The sequence below is a fragment of the Gorilla gorilla genome, chromosome 19 (genome assembly GCF_029281585.2).
Source record: "Gorilla gorilla gorilla isolate KB3781 chromosome 19, NHGRI_mGorGor1-v2.1_pri, whole genome shotgun sequence".
In the NCBI taxonomy this organism is placed as follows: Eukaryota; Metazoa; Chordata; class Mammalia; order Primates; family Hominidae; genus Gorilla; species Gorilla gorilla.
The window spans coordinates 20,478,668-20,491,546 of record NC_073243.2 but is presented as its reverse complement, the minus strand read 5'-3'; the positions used below and the strand labels follow the sequence as shown (position 1 = coordinate 20,491,546).

Below are 12,879 nucleotides of genomic sequence, written 5' to 3'. Positions count from 1 at the left end.
GCCAGGTGCAGTGGTGCACGCCTGTAATCCCAGCTACTTGAGAGGCTGAAGCAGGAGAATCGCTTGAACCTGGGAGGTGGAGGGTGCAGTGAGCCAAGATCATGCCACTACACTCCAGCCTAGGCAACACAGCAAGACCCTGACTCAAAAAAAAAAAAAAAAAAAAAAAAGAGAAAAGAAAGAAAGAAATCTTTTTGAAGACAACAAGGTGGAGAGAGTGGGCCTACCTATCAGATAGTACGACTTGAAGTAAAGCTACTATAATTAAGATAGTTTGTTACCGGTTTAGGAATAAACCTGTCTCCCGGGCTGGAGTGCAGTGGCCCAATCTCAGCTCACTGCAACTTCCACCTCCTGGGTTCAAGTGATTCTCATGATTCTCATGCCTCATCCCGAGTAGCTGGGACTACAGGTATGCACCACCACATCTGGCTAATTTTTGTATTTTTTGTAAAGAAAGAGTTTCACTATGTTGTGCTGGCTGGTCTCGAACTCCTAAGCTCAAGCAATCCACCCACCTCAGCCTCCCAAAGTGCTGGAATTACAGGCATGAGCCACCGCACATGGCCAGACAATAATTTATTTATTTTGAGACGGAGTTTCACTCGTCGCCTAGGCTGGAGTGCAATGGTGCAATCTTGGCTCCCCGCAACCTCCGCCTCCCAGGTTCAAGCGATTCTCCTGCCTCAGCCCCCCAAGTAGCTGGGATTACAGGCAGATGCCCAGCTAATTTTTGTATTTTTAGCAGAGGCAGGGTTTCACCATGTTGGCCAGGCTGGTCCTGAACTCCTGACCTCAGGTGAACCACCTGCCTTGGCCTCCCAAAGTGCTGAGATGGCAGGCGCGAGCCACCACACTCAGCCAAAAAGGGTATTTTTTAACAATCCATTCTTCACCCACTGATTTGTAATGCCACCTGTCATATATCAAATTTACACATATATAGGTCTGTTTCTGGGCTTTCTGTTTTATTGATCCATTTGTTTATCCCTAAACCAGTAACAAACTACCTTAATTATAGTAGCTTTACTGTGGTCCTGCTATCTGGTAGGCAGGCCAAGTCTCCTCATCTTGTCTTCAAAATTTTGCTAAGTATATTCCTGTTCCTTCACTTCTCTATATGAAGTCTACTTCTAGAACTGAATTCTCAAGTTCCTAATTAAACCCTATTGAAATTTAAGTAAAATTTAAAAATTTGGGGATACAATGTCTACTTTACAATGCTGTGTGTGTGTGAGACAGAGTCTGGCTCTGTTGCCCAGGCTGGAGTGCAGTGGCACGACCTCAGCTCACTGCAACCTCTGCCTCCTGAGAGATTGGCACTACAGGCTTCCGCAACCATGCTCTACTAATTTTTGTACTTTTAGTAGAGACTGGGTTTCACCATGCTGGCCAGGCTGGTCTCAAACTCCTAACCTCAGGTGATTCCCCTACCTTGGCCTCCTAAAGTGCTGGGATTACAGACGTGAGCCACCGCACCCGGCCCAATGCTCTATCTTTTCATTCAGGAAAATACAGATTCAGGTCCTCATTTATTATGTAGTCTATAAGGACCCTGCCCATCTTTATTTCGCTATATTGGTAGCTAACTAGTTTTTCTTTTTTTTTTTTTTCTTTTTACTCTTGTGAATAGGATCAATCTTTTTTCCACCACTGCATTCTTCAACTGGTTATCACTGGGGCATAGAAAAACAATTATCTTAGTATGTTGATTTTGTTGGAACAACTTTCAAATTGTTGAACTCTTATTAGGTCTAACAATCTGTTGTACATTCTCTGGTTTCTTTATACAGACAATTGAATCAGTCTCGTTGCTTTCTTTCCAGTTCTTATGCCTCATTTCTGAATTACTGAGCATGGGTCTGCCCCAGAATGTTCCCATCATTAATGGTAAGGCTGCTAAATATTCACCCTTAACTATGTTTGCCAAAGGTTTGATAAATAGCCCTTTACTAAGTTATTGAGTGGTCAAATTTCTCAAATACCTTTCTGAATCCAAAATGAATATAATGCTGTTCTTCTACAATCATTTTACGTGTACACTGCAATGATAGATTTTCTGATAAATTTCTGGGAATACACCCTACTTGGTCATGATGTATTTCTCCCCCTTTATTTTAGCTACGATGTTGAAAATTTTAGCTTCTGTATTCCTGAGACAGATCTATAATTTCTTCTCATACTACCTTTCTATGTGTTTGCTCACTTGTAGTGAAGATCTACTAGTCTCATAAAAAGAGTTGGAGAGTTTTTCTTTTTGTATTCCCTGAGAGTTTGTAAAATATAAGAATTTGCTCTTTCCAGAAAGTCTGGAAAAACTTACCTGTAAAATCAACAGTTTAATATCTTTTGGTGAGAGGAGGCAAGAGACAATAAGATTTTTTACTCTAGATCCACTTTCTTTAATAATTACTGACTACCTTTCCTGTTTTGGAATAATTTGGGCTAATTATCTTTTATTAGAAATTTTTGTCATCTGTTTTCAAATTTATTTGTGTGACAGTTTATAGTATTTATTTTTAAATTTCTACTGATTTGTAGTTATGTCCTTTTTTTTTTTTTTTTTTTTTTTTTTTTTTTTTTTTAAGACAGGCTCCCTTGCCCAGGCTGGCGTGACAGCCTCAACTCCTTGGGCTCAAGTGATCCTTCTGCCTCAGCCTCCCAAAGTGCTAGGATTACAGGCATGAGCCTCTACATTCAGCCTCACTTCTGATTTCACATTTTTGTTTTCATTTTTCCTGATCAGTCTTACTAGAGATTTGTCTATAGTTTTTCCATTTTTTCATTATATTGATAGTCTCTATTGTTCTTTTGCTTTTCTATTTCACAAATTCCTATGTTTATATTATTCATTTCCATTTATTTTGTTTGTACTTTTTTTTTTTTTTTTTTTTGAGACGGAGTTTTGCTCTTGTTGCCCAGGCTGGAGTGCAATGGCAAGATCTCAGCTCACTGCAACCTCTGCCTCCTGGGTTCAAGCAATTCTCCTGCCTCAGCCTCCCCAGTAGCTGGGATCATAGGCGCCCGCCACCATGCCCAGCTAATTTTTTGCATTTTTAGTAGAGATGGGGTTTCACTACGTTGGCCAGGCTGGTCTCGAACTCCTGACCTCAGGCGATCCACCCACCTCAGCCTCCCAAAGTGCTGGGATAACAGGCGTGAGCCACTGCGCCCAGCTCAGTTTGTACTTTTTTTTTTTTTTTAAAGATCTGGCATTATTCACATCATTCTAAATATTTTGTAATTACTTTTTCCATGAGTATTTTTTTCATGTCCAAGCATTTTAACTATCATTTTAATGTAAATACCTGAATAACCCATAGTTACAGAATTGGGTCTGCGTAACCTCAATTCTAAGATAATGTATCTAAAAATAACTATACATTGTCCCAGGTACTATCCTAAATGTTTATAGGTATTAATTTATATGTTCCTCATAATAGCCATATGGTGGCTATTATAGGGATTAATTTATATGTTCCTCATAATAGCCATATGGTGACTATTAAGGTGGGCTTATTATCCCCATTTCACAGTTGAGAAAATCAAAGCACAGTATGATTAAGTAATTTGCCCAAGGTAACCCAGGCTACTAAATGCTGAGCTCTTAACTATTATGTTCTAGTACTGTATGCGATACCATCTCGCTCTTGGATACCGAGTTCTGTGTGTCAACTACAACTAAATAACTAACCTGATAGTTCAAAATGTCTATAGCTCTACTAATAATTTTTTCTGATTGTATTCTCTAAAGGTCAATTTTAATCTGCTACTATATTTGTGAAAGTCAGTTTCTCCTTGTAATTGTCATTATTAGTTCATGCATTTCATGACTATGTAAGGTGCATTCAAGTTCATGACTATTATATCTTATTGATGAACTGTTTATTAGATAGGATCCCTCTTTATCTCTATTAGCGGTTTTTCCCCCTTATCCTATCTTTGTGATACTACACTTGGTATATCAGCTTTCTTTTGGTTCGAATTTACATGGTATATTTTTATCCCTTTATTTTCAATATTTTTTTCTTTCTTTTTTTGAGATGGAGTCTCACTCTGTCGCCCAGGCTGGAGTGCAGTGGTACAGTCTCAGGTAACTGCAACAATCTCCACCCTCCCGGATTTGAGCAATTCTCCTGCCTTAGCCTCCCAAGTAAAAGGGACTACAGGCGTGTGGCCACCACGCCTGGCTAATTTTTGTATTTTTAGTAGAAATGGGGTTTCACCATGTTGGCCAGGCTGGTCTCGAACTCCTGACCTCAGGTGATCCACCCACCTCGGCCTCCCAAAGTGCTGGGATTATAGGCATGAGCCACCGCGCCCAGGCTTCTTTTAAGACAGAGTCTCACTCTATCACCTAGACTGGAGTGCAGTGGCATGATCATGGCTCACTGCAACTTCAACCTTTTGGGTTGAAGTAATTCTCCCATCTCAGCCTCTCAAGTAGCCGGGACCACAGGCACACACCACTATAACTGGCTAATATTTTCAGTCTTACCTTGTGGTTTGATTTTAGGCATAGCTCTTACAAGTAACATAAAGTTAGATTTTTACAATGCAATGTGATAATCTCTTTTAAACATAGGTATCAGTTTACATTTACCAAGACTATTGATAAATTCCCATTTATTTTCATATTTTTTTTATTTTCTTATGCTTCTTTTGTTCCTACTTTCTTCCTTTTTTTCTTTGGGTGTGGGGGACAGGGTCTCACTCTGTCACCCAGTCTGGAGTGCCAGTTCACTGTAGTCTCAAACTCCCGGGCTCAAGTAATCCTCCCATCTCAGTCTCCCAAGTAGGTGGGACAACAGGCATGCACCACCATGTCTGGCTTTTTAAAAAATTTTTTGTAGAGACAGGGGTCTCACTATGTTGCCCAGGCTGGTCTCAAATTCCTGGGCGCAAGCAATTCTCCTGCCTCGGCTTCCTGATGTATTGGGATTACAGGTGTGAGCCACAACACCTGGACTGTTCCTACTTTAATTCTTTTGCTGTGTCTTTATGGCCAACAAATTCAGCAATACTATAGCTACATTATCTCTAAAAGATCAATGCTGGAGCTGGCATCAGAAAACAAGGTCAACTTCGAACGGTTTATTTTCCTTAATAGGAAAATGAATGAGACGGGGTCTCATTTTCTTAAGAAAATGAACACTAACTTTGTGACAAAGCAGCCACTTGTGATAAAACACCATTATTGTGATTATTTTAAATGTCCATAAGAGCAAAACCATCTCAAAGCAGTTTTTTGCATTTAAATTTATTTTTTATTATTGAGACAGAATTTCGCTCCTGTTGCCCAGGCCGGAGTGCAAAGGCACAATCTCAGCTCACTGCAACCTCCGCCACCAGGCTTCAAGCGATTCTCCTGCCTCAGCCTCCCGAGGCTGGGAGCAGCCGGGATTACAGGCATGCGCCACCATGCCTGGCTAATTTGTATTTTTAGTAGAGATGGGGTTTCTCCATGTTGGTCAGACTGGTCTCCAACTCCCAACCTCAGGTGATCTGCCCGCCTCAGCCTCCCAAAGTGCTGGGATTACAGGCGTGAGCCACCTCGCCCGACAGCTTTTTGCATTTTAAAGAAAGATTCTTAAGATGCATAGTCTAAATTACAGGTTTTTTTCCCTATTACTGATTCTAATTTTGTTCATGGCATTGGGGCAGAATCTTGGGTTTCAAGCAAATGGATTACAATGTTTCATAACCTTTGAGGCCTCCAGCTCTTTAATTTTGTCTTCAGCCTCTGTCAGTTTATCCTTCAAAGCTGCAATTTCCTTTTCCATTGGCATCACAACGGACCGAAGTTTCTCAGCATCCTCTTGGGCCTATGGTTAAAAAGAATTAAATGCTATGACTTATTCATTTACTGCTTTTCTAAGAAACTCTAACCCTTCCATTTGCTAAAAATTATTATAACAAGTAACTTGACCAGGCACTATATTAATATTCACAAAACTGAACTAATGTCTAACTTTCAAATAGTGCATTACTTTGAATGTCAAGGTATAACTGAGTTTTCCCAAATATTCCATTTAGAATTCGGGAGTAAATGGGAAAATTGATTCACTAAAACAAATTTGACTTCTTAATCAATTAAGCAAATATCCCATATATAAAAGGAAATACACATAATAAATAATTTTTTTTGAGACAGAGTCTCACTCTGCCACCCAGGCTGGAGTGCAGTGCCACGATCTCCGCTCACTGCAAGCTCCACCTCCCAGGTTCACACCATTCTCCTGCCTCAGCCTCCCGAGTAACTGGGACTATAGGCGCCCGCCACCACACCCAGCTAATTTTTTTTTTATTATTATTTTTAGTAGAGACAGGGTTTCACCGTGTTAGCCAGGATGGTCTCGATCTCCTGACCTCATGATCCGCCTGCCTCGGCCTCCCAAAGTGCTGGGATTACAGGCGTGAGCCACCACGCCCAGCCCATAATAAATAATTTTTAAAATTCCTGGGTTAGTAAGTTCATGAGACAATAATTTCTTATGAATAATGAAAGGGCTGATTACATTTTAAACACCCAAAATAGAATAACATGTTTTCTAAAATGTTAGAAAATTATGTTGCTATAAAAAGGCTTCCATCCAATTAAACAGAGTACTTTAAATACTATTTTACTTTTACCATCTAAATGAAACAAACACAAAGAGTGACCCCTTAAAACTATCATTGCTTTCCCAAGTCCATTCTCAAAAACATGGATTAAAAGGAACCAACTTACATAAACTAGTAAACTGGTGAGAAAATGAATTTTCATTTCTTATATACACATACACTTACACGCAGAGAAACAAAGGCAGGCTCAAAAAGTTGGCTTTTTTCCTTCTAGAGAAACTGAAAACCTAATTCACTGAATTTAAATGAGTGCAAAGTTATACTAAGTTGTGCACAATAGGGAAAAATATCATAAATGCCCAAAGGTGAGAGGGATTTTCCCCAAATAACATACCCCTCAAAAAACGGGTTCAGATTCACTTTGTTTTCAGGTCCTTACAAAGCCATCATTTATTTTATTTTGAATTAAATACTATTTGGAAAAGACAAGTTAAAATATCTCAGTCAAGGCTAGTTTAGGATGCTTATAAAGGTCATCTGATAAAAAACAACAGGAAAAAAAAGGAGGGAGGAAGCAAAGAATTGATCACAAATCAAGTTATTTATTAATATAAATATGACTTCACAATTCCAAGTGCTGAATGTCATCATAAACAAAACCTTTAAAAAGCACTTTAAAAAATGACAGAAAGGTCATTAAAAACAAGAAAAATCTGAGAAACTGTCACAGCCAAGAGGCACCTAAGGAGACACGACTAAATGCAATATGGTATCCTGGATGGGATCCTAGAACAGAAAAAAAAGGACATTAGGTAAAAACTAATGCAATCTGAATACAAAAATGGACTTTAGTTAATAAGAATAAATTGATAGAGACTTATTAGCTGTGACAAATGTACCATGCTAATGTAAAACATTAACAACAGGAGAAACTAGGCATGGAGTATATAGGAACTCTATACTATCTTCCCAATTTTTCAGATAATCAAAAACAGTTCTAAAATTGAAAGATTGTGGAAATCATGAATATACATGCATTTGAAGAATGAACTAAGAATTAGGAACCAAAAAGGCATGATCAATTCAACTGAAAAGAAAAATCAATTACTAATTATTTTATACAATGTGATTTTAAATGTGTATGCATATAAAATAATGTAAAAGTTTATTAAACTAGCTAAAAAGCTTTTAATATTTTCTCAATGATAAAATGACTCGATTTACATTTAGTTGCCCTATGTTGAAGTATTATATGGTATTATGTTCAAGCATATGTGGTACATAATATGTGGTACACAGAAACCAAAGGATACTGAGAAAGACGGAAAACTAACATCTATTCTAAAACTTTGCTTTAGACACAATCATCAAGCAACAACACCCACTCAACTGGTATTTAGGAGTTCAAGCACCTATCTCCTAGACACTATGCTAGGCATTTAGGATATACAAATAAAAAACAAGCACATGTACCCCTGAAGCTATTAAAAAAAAAAGAGAGAAAGAGAAACTCCTGCCTTCACAGAGCTTATATTTTAGCAAGGAAAGAAAGACAGTAAACAATAAACACAATAGGTGAACTCTGTGTAGTATAAGGAAATATGTGCTATGGAAAGAGAAAAACTAGAGAAGGATAAGGGAGAGGAGAGTAGTGACAGGCGGCAGAGGGAAGTTGGCAGGTTGCAATGTTAAATGGCGGGTGGTCGGGAAAAACCCCACGAAGTAGTGACATTTGATCAAAAATGTGAAGAAGGTGAGAGAGTTAGCCATAGATATAACATTATTTAGTACTATGTTTAGGTCTGTGTCCAAATAATTACTCTCACAGGAAATATCAAAGTACTTCTATTACTTTCTATTACACAACAATATTAAAGCATTTTGCATTTGAATTCAAATATTTCTACAAATGAACACATTCCTTCATACCTTTTTCATTTCATTTTCTAAATTTTCCTCCTCTTGACCTTCAGACAGCCTTCTTCTTAAATCAGCTATTTCCCTCTCTGCGGATTCTCTATACTGTGCCCACTGTGTTCGCTCCTGCTCCAGCCTAAGGTGGAACTGGTGCTCATAGTCACGAACTGTTTCTACAAAACATCACCACATATTTCACATCTAAGCATTATGAAAAAAAAAATAACCTGGCACACTAAATTTTTTAAAGTTATATAAAAAGCTTACGTCTAATTTCTGGAAAATGTTTAATTCACTAAAAAACAAAACAAACTAGTTGTAGTTCTTATTATATACAGAAATAAGGGCTTTAAATCATCACTTCTAATCTTCGCAATAAACCTGTGTCATATATTATTTTACGAATGAGAAAACCTTAGGAAAGATTAAATAGTCTGGCCAATGTTTCATGCCCAGAATGAAGCAAAGCTAGAATTCGAACTTAAGGCCAACTCCAAAATCTATGTTCTTAGACACTATACTATGGCTCCCAAGGCAAATATAACATGTCGCCCCAATCCCACTACCTCAAAGTATAAGAAAAGGGATATATTTCTGGAATAGTTTACCAGAACCCAAGATTGTAAGTTGAGGCAAACTCTATAAGGTCTTTAAAAAAATGGCTTTCTCTTTAATATAATCTTAAAATGTGGCCGGGCGTAGTGGCTCACACACACCTGTAATCCTAGCACTGTGGGAGGCAGACGGGCAGATCACTTGAAGCCAGGATTTCAAGACAAGCCTGGCCGACATGGCAAAACCCCATTTCTACCAAAGATAGAAAAATTGCCGGGTGTGGTGGCTCACGCCTATAATCCCAGCACTTTGGGAGGTCGAGGCGGGTGGATCACCTGAGGTCAGGAGTTCGAGACCAGCCTGACCAACAAGGTGAAACCCCATCTCTACTAAAAATACAAAAATTAGCTGGGCATGGTGACGGGCACCTGTAGTCCCAGCTACTCGGGAGGCTGAGGCAGGAGAATCACGTGAACCTGGGAGGCAGAGGTTGCAGTGAGCCGAGATCGTGCCACCGCACTCCAGCCTGGGTGACAGAGTGAGACTCTGTCTCAAAAAAAAGAGAAGGAAAGGGGAAGGGAAAGGGAAAAAAAAGAAAAGATTATTTGGGTGTGATGTCGCCATGTCTGTGGTCCCAGCTACTTGGAAGGCAGAGGCACGAAAATTGCCTGAACCCAGGAGGCGGAGGTTGCAGTGAGCCAAGATCACACCACTGCACTCAAGCCTAAGTATCTCATAAAAAAAAAAAAAAAACAACTAGGTGACAGACCCTGTTGATTGCCCATTAATTTCCACTCTTTCTTCCTTACCAGTAAGACTCCAATTTTGTTTAGGAAATCAATGTGCACAATTTTAAAACTACATTGTCCGGTTTCCCTTGTAGTTATGAGTGACCACACACTTGGTCAACAAAGTGAGAGGGATATGCTGGGTAGTTCTAGAAAATTTTTGCTTTTCTGATGCAGACTGAAGGAGAAGCAGCTATTTTTCAGCTGAGGCAAAGATTAAGTTGAAAACCATATGCTAAGGATGAAAGAACAGAAGGGCTGAAGGAGTTTGAGGCATTGTTGACATCATGGAACCAATGCAACCAGGCCTAGATTATCTACCTTTGGATTTCGTGTTCTGGGAGAAAAAGGAACTCCTAATTTGGTAAGCCACTGTAGTTGGGTTTGTTATATGAAGCCTAGAGTAATCTCTAAGCCATAGCTATACACTCAGAAATAGGGCTAGCCTCACCTGCCTTTTTATAAAGAGCACTAAGGCAAAAAGTGATACACAATTGCAAACACGGTGGAAAAAGTCATCACTATTTCACATTTAGAATATTAACTAATCTGGGCCAAGCATGGTGGCTCACACCTGTAATCCCAGCACTTTGGGAGGCCGAGGCAGGCAGATCACGAGGTCAGGAGATCGAGACCATCCTGGCTAACATGGTGAAACCCAGTCTCTACTAAAAATACAAAAAATTAGCCGGGCATGGTGGCATGTGCCTGTAGTCCCAGCTACTTGAGAGACTGAGGCAGGAGAATCGCTTGAACCTGGAAGGCAGAGGTTGCACTGAACCGAGATGGTGCCACTGCACTCCAGCCTGGGCAACAAAGTGAGACTCCATCTCAAAAAGTAAAAAATAAAATAGAACATTAACTAATTCCAGGAACCCAAAGATTCAGTGACAACTTACTTTGTTTCATCATCATCTTCTCAGAAATTTGGGAAGTAATTCAGCACTAGTGCCAAAAGGAGTCTGAGACTAAACTACGTCTCTTCTTTTAGACGAAAGGTCATAAGCTGGCAGCCCATGAAGCCTACCTTAGCCCATAGGCCATTCTACCCAACAGAGTGCAGTGAAGATTTCACATACAAAGTTTCTTTAAAAATCTAAACCAGGCCAGGCGCTGTGGCTCACACCTGTAATCCCACGACTTTGGGAGGCCGAGGCAGGTGGATCACCTGAGGTCTCAGGAGTTCAAGACCAGCCTGACCAACATGGCGAAATCCCGTCTCTACTAAAAATACAAAATTAGCTGGGCGTGGTGGCACATGCTTGTAATCCCAGCTACTCGGGAGGCTGAGGCAGGAGAATCGCTTGAGCCCGGGAGGCAGAGGTTGCAGCGAGTACAGTGAGCTGAGACTGCGCCACTGCACTCCAAGCTGGGCAACAGAGCGAGATTCCATCTCAAAAAAAAAAAAAAAAATTCTAAAACATATGGCCAAACTACACTGGAAGGGCAATAATTAGCTGAAGCTCATCAATGTAAACAGTTACTTTACCCTTTGCATGGCAGCTCTCTCTACTCCAGCACATTCCCTGTGCCCATACAGCTTAATTCTTTGAGATTACTAGCCTGCCTCCTAGAAGAAATCGACTTTTAAGCCTTACAATGAACTATAGTCCTCATTTAATGCATTATCTCTATAACATTCCTATTATAACTCTCCATTATTAAGTTAGATACGATTGATATATCCATTTATGTTAATAGTGACTTCTCTTTTATCTGAAAGTATATCTTGATGATGACAGTACATAAAACCACAAATGAAACTCTGGATATATTTTAAGATTCTCTGAAAATATTCCCAATCATCAGAATCGGATATCTTAGAAAATCACAAAATTGATCTTTGTCTGTCTTTACCTTTCATAACAGCCTGAAGTGAAGCAACTTCTTCTCTCCACTGTCTTTTTACTTCATCTATAGCTTCTTGCTTGGTGTTCTCAGAGACTGTGGCAATCGCCTTAATATTCTCCATCTCTGCTTGAGCTTCCCACAGCTGGGTTCGAAGGTGTCCCAAATCATCTTGTGCAGCTTGTAATACTGCATTTTGCCTCTTCAGATCCTCTGGAGAGAAAAGTAAAAGATAGTCCATTAATGTTCACTCTGATCAGACTGGCATTCCAATAAAGAAATAAGGTATTAAATTTTAAAATATAAACATACAAAATGACACCCTTTTAATAGAGGTGAGATTTAAGGTAAGCTGGGTATCACAAATCAATTGTTACTATCTGTCTAATGATCCAGTAGTTACAGTCATGGTTTTAGAGCTCAATTTACGCATTCCCGTCTGCTGACTAAATGAACTTGGTCATGTTATTTAATCTCTCTGGCCTAAGTTTCCACATCTGCAAAATGGAAGTTAAAAACAGCCACCTCACAAGGTTGTTGAAATGGTAATTTATTGGAAACACTAATTAGTATAGTACCTTCCACAAACATTCAAAAAATGTTTAATAAAAGAGAAAAGAAAGCCAGAGCACATGGCAGTGACTAGACGTATGTTCTTTAAAGTTAGCATTAATTTCTCGGCTCCCTCTTACCATCTTTTAAATACTAAGTTGAGGTAATGTGCCTACTACATGGTTTAAGCCCAGGCAGAACATATGTTTGGCCAAACTAACTTCAAAAAAAAGATGAACTTATCAACAGTATACAGGGATGTGTGATTGTTTTCCCATACCCTTAACAACAGTCACTATTTTCCATCTTTTAAAAATTCTTGTAAATATCATGGGTAGCAAATGGTCATTTTAATCTACATTTTCCCTGTTAATAAGGAGTTTGAGCATCTTTTCATATATGTACTAGTGACTCATTTCCTCTTTGGTGACATTCTTTACATTTGCTTCTAATGAATGATTTTCCTTCTGATCTGTAAGAGCATTTTATATATTCTGGATATTAAGTCTGTCTTCTCTTACAAAACTTTTCCCAGTCAGCCGCTGTGTTTCTTTAAAAAAAAAAGTTAAGAGATAGGGTCTCAATTGTCGCACAGGCTGGAGTGCAGTGATGCAATAATAGACCACTATAACCTCAAATTCCTGGGCTCAAGCGA

General features: G+C 39.2%; 1 protein-coding gene across 7 annotated transcripts in view; it reads right to left on the bottom strand.

The window, feature by feature from the left end:
- RABEP1 (rabaptin, RAB GTPase binding effector protein 1) overlaps positions 1–12,879 on the bottom strand; it is a 103,891-nt gene that overhangs the window by 42,116 nt on the left and 48,896 nt on the right. For 5 of the 7 annotated variants that reach the window (XM_004058382.5, XM_055367258.2, XM_055367260.2 and 2 more), the window contains 3 exons: positions 11,682–11,885; positions 8,494–8,654; positions 5,706–5,825 (listed from right to left, as the gene is read on the bottom strand). In XM_004058382.5, the coding sequence (XP_004058430.3) occupies positions 5,706–5,825; positions 8,494–8,654; positions 11,682–11,885 (485 nt within the window). Of the gene's footprint in view, positions 1–5,705; positions 5,826–7,146; positions 7,351–8,493; positions 8,655–11,681; positions 11,886–12,504; positions 12,698–12,879 lie in introns of those variants that run through there. The other 2 variants (XM_055367259.2, XM_019013169.4) reach the window with 2 other exon arrangements.